Raw genomic sequence first — 3,917 nt, 5'->3', positions numbered from 1 at the left:
GACTGCTCCCACAAGGACTATGTGAATTACGTACTTTGTCATTATGCCCTTCTGTCCCTATCAGTCAGATACTGTAGCCTACCAATCTCCACAGTGAGACTACTTGAATGAAAGGAACGCATTCCAACAAAGGATCTGATCCAGTGATGTCCCAATCATCGATTCCTGAATATACAAAGCTGTCAGGCAATTTGTTTTTGACTGAATTTACTGTAAGAATGACTACAAGGGAACATTGCATGTGCTTAATATGTAGCAATAACTTAGCCATGAATCTGAATAACTCTAAGATGCACTCTCCATTATCTAACAAACAGAGATCGATTGTGTGACTAAGGATTTATAAAATAAAATAAACATTGTGCATACATGTTGATTACAATCAATCAGACTTTGTAGCCAACCTGCAGCATCTGATCAGTTTATCTGTGATCATAACATTCTTTCACTTATAATAATTTGACCTTTTGTTTGAATAACTTCCGCAGTAGAGCTGCCGTGTACTGACTATCTGTAATAGAGTAATATATTGAAAGTATGACTTACTGCTGATATCCATGTTAATAAATATGGTTTGTGGTCAGGGTCCACTTAGACCACAGGATATTGCCACAAGTTCAGAAATTCGTTTTTGGACTACTGCTCAAAAGTAGTCAGCCTAAAGTGTTTGTAAATATATCGTCTTTCTATTAAAAAATATTCATGGCCCAAGTGCTGGTTTAAGGTTTTAATAATTAGTGTCCTTTTTTTGCTTTTAGACAAATATCACTCATACAAGGTATTTTTTGTTGTTGTTGTTGATAAATCAAAAAATCGCACTGAGGCGTCAAAGGTGCCCTGTTAATAAAATCCAGATTTGAATCTATACTGAACAGAAATATAAACGCACCATGTAAAGTGTTGGTCTGATGTTTCATGAGCTGAAATAAAATATCCCCGAAACTTGCCATACGCACATGAATAATATTTTGCTCTAATTTTGTACACAACTTTGTTTACATCCCTGTTAGTGAGCATTTCTCCTTTGCCAAGATAATCCACCCACCTGACAGGTGTGGCATATCAAGAAGCTGACTAAACAGCATGATCACTACACAGGTGCACTTTGTGCTGGGGACAATAAAAGGCCACTCTATAAAACACAACACAATGCCACAAATTTTGAGGGAGCATGTAATTGGCATGCTGACTGCAGGAATGTCCACCAGAGCTGTTGCCAGAGAACTGAATGTTAATTTCACTACTATAAGCCGCCTCCAATGTCATTTTAGAGAGTTTGGCAGTACGTCCAACCGGCCACAAAACCGCAGACCGCGTGTAACCACGCCAGTCCAGGACCTCCACATCCAGCTTCTTCAACTGCACGATTATCTGAGACCAGCCACCCGGACAGCTGATGAAACTGAGGAGTATTTCTGTCTGTAATAATGTCCTTTTGTGAGGAAAAACTCATTCTGATTGGCAGGGCCTGGCTCCCAAGTGGGTGGGCCTACGTCCTCCCAGGCTCACCGATGGCTGTGCCCTTGCACAGTTATGTAAAATCCATAGATTAGGGCCTAATTTCCTGATTTCAATTGACTGTTTTCCTTTTATGAACTTTAACTCAGTAAAATGGTTGAAATTGTTGCATGTTGCGTTTTGATTTTTGTTCAGTGTATGATTGTCAAATTCAGGCCTAGGCTGAAGCGCAGACGCACACTACGGAGTGAACACCATTCACTTTCTGAGTTATCGCTATCTCATGCAGTGGCTCCCATTAGATCACCACATGCCTGTTGCGATAGCAACAGCACTGTCCCCATTCAGCCACTGTCTGGTGCTATGGAAGGGAGTCATACAGCTCATTCAGACTGACTGGATGGGTGTCATATGGCTCATTCAGACATACTGGACGAGAGTAATATAGTTCATTCAGACGGACTGGACGGGAGTCATACAGCTCAATCAGACGGACAGGATGGGAGTCATACAGCTCATTCAGACAGACAGGATGAGTCATACAGCTCATTCAGACTGACTGGATGGAAGTCATATTGCTCATTCAGACTGACTGGGAGTCAAACAACTCATTCAGACTCACTGGATGAGAGTCATATAGCTCAATCAGACGGACAGGATGGGAGTCATAGAGATTATTCAGACTGACTGGACGGGAGTCATACAGCTCATTCAGACTGACTGGACGGGAGTCATACAGCTCATTCAGATACTCTGATGCTGCACAAAAAAAGAAACCTGTCCTTCAGTTGATGACAGGACGACATATGATCAAGCAATAAAATGAGGCAGCCATTCACACGTACCAGCTGAGAGCATCACACAGTCCACTTCAGACACCTGTGAGAGAAGGAGGGAGAGAGAGAGGGAGTCATGGAAAATGGTGCTAAATTAAGAGTGGAATAACTCTCACAAGTTCTACCCATCATAGCACTAACAACACTAAACCAAAAGAGAAGAGCCCTCTACAGCGTCAGTGGTTTTACCTGGTTTCATGATGTGTGCCCAGGCAGCGGACACAGCAGTAGCGTGCCCCACAGGAAATGCAGGTGTAGGGAGACGGGAAGCCACACACGGCACAGAAGTGGCGCTGCGGCAGTTTGGAGGGCTCGGCACAAGCAGTCAGGTAGTTAGGTCCCTCATTCCCACTTAGTTCCTACAGGGAGCAGGTGGGAGAGGGAATGAAACTGAGAAGGATTGTAAAGAGAAGGAGCAGATGATTGAAGTGAGGGGAGGAAAGCATAGCTGCAGAGGGGGCTGACTTATGGACCTACCTCTTCCTCCAGTAGAGCCTGGAAGTTCTTCCGAAATCTCAATTTGAAATGATCTCCTCTTGTCTTCTTCCTCTTCTTGCCTGAAGATATGAGTGGAGTGAGTCATGAATTGACAGAGCAGTCATTGCAAAACGTCTTGGAATATTAGTAATTTTATATCTCTGATCTGATTATGTTTCCTTTACCAGACTCATTGCTGTCATCAAACTGAGGGAGCCTCTTGGCCAGCTGGGGTAGGCTGGCATGAGGATCATCCTGGAAATTGTCCTTTTCAAGTGCCTCTAGCTGTCTGGTTAAGCGTCGCTGGCGCGTAGCGCAGTCCAAAACGCGCCGCTGGCCTGGGTCCTGGGATCGCACTGTAAAAAAAAGGATGTGATAGGAAACAAAATATGAATTTGCAAAAATAACGTATTTAGTATGAATTGTTGTAATCAATTAAGAGGACACTGTACAATATATATATAAAGTATTGCAAATTACAATGGTGGGTTTTGAATTTGCCCCGGACCGTTACTAACGTTACTGATCTTGAGATGCGCGCGGAGGATGAGTAATATGCCGTTTATTTTCATTGTGATATCTAGTTGGAGAGTGTGCTAATGAGATCTCACTAGGGTAGCGTAAGGACATGCTGCGAGTATTTTTTGCATTTTAATTGATCACCAACAGCAGAGTAGATCAATCAGTTTAAGAATACAAACACCACCAAACATTACCTGCTATTTTCTTCTCCACCATCGCTGCATAATAATTTCACCGGTGGGCGTGAGGGACATTTTATTGTTATTGGACCATAATAACGCGTTTTCTATTGTAAAAAAACCCTCATATTACTGAAAACAACTGTAGTAAGCATATTATTTATGTAAAATTACTGATATCTCCATGTAAACATGATCTATTTTCCCAACAGCCATCTACTGTCGTCTAAATATTATAAATACTCAATATTTAGCCGAGTCTAAATTGGCCTACATTACATATACTACTGCATGTGGAAGGGTGTTAGGGAACAAAATTTAATTTTTTTTTTAGTGTTATACTTTAAATTACAAGTTATAAAGAAGCTTTGCAGTAACACAAACACTATTTCATGAGGATTGGAGTCACCATTGCTGAGATAACTTATTTTTAAATTAATGGAAA

The 3,917-nt window shown here is 41.6% G+C and overlaps 1 protein-coding gene across 1 annotated transcript; it reads right to left on the bottom strand.

Annotated features, from left to right (window-relative positions):
- Positions 1-715: 715 nt before the first annotated feature.
- On the bottom strand, positions 716-3,509 carry znhit1 (zinc finger, HIT-type containing 1). The gene is made up of 5 exons (XM_064977080.1): positions 3,488-3,509; positions 2,957-3,127; positions 2,772-2,851; positions 2,484-2,653; positions 716-2,337 (listed from the first exon to the last, which is right to left on the bottom strand). The coding sequence occupies exons 1-5, from the start codon at positions 3,507-3,509 to the stop codon at positions 2,316-2,318; spliced, it is 465 nt and encodes a 154-aa protein (XP_064833152.1). The 3' UTR covers positions 716-2,315.
- Between the last annotated feature and the right edge of the window lie 408 nt (positions 3,510-3,917).

The sequence above is a fragment of the Oncorhynchus masou genome, chromosome 11 (genome assembly GCF_036934945.1).
Source record: "Oncorhynchus masou masou isolate Uvic2021 chromosome 11, UVic_Omas_1.1, whole genome shotgun sequence".
NCBI classification, from domain to species: Eukaryota; Metazoa; Chordata; class Actinopteri; order Salmoniformes; family Salmonidae; genus Oncorhynchus; species Oncorhynchus masou.
This window is presented reverse-complemented; position numbering and strand designations above follow the sequence as displayed.

Coding starts and splice junctions, on each gene's coding strand:
- znhit1 (XM_064977080.1), bottom strand. CDS start 3,509: ATGGTGGAGAAGAAAATAGCAG. Junction 3,128..3,487: donor GGTGGAGAAGAAAATAGCAG/GTAATGTTTGGT, acceptor TTTTTTTTACAG/TGCGATCCCAGGACCCAGGC. Junction 2,654..2,771: donor AGGCTCTACTGGAGGAAGAG/GTAGGTCCATAA, acceptor TGCTCCCTGTAG/GAACTAAGTGGGAATGAGGG.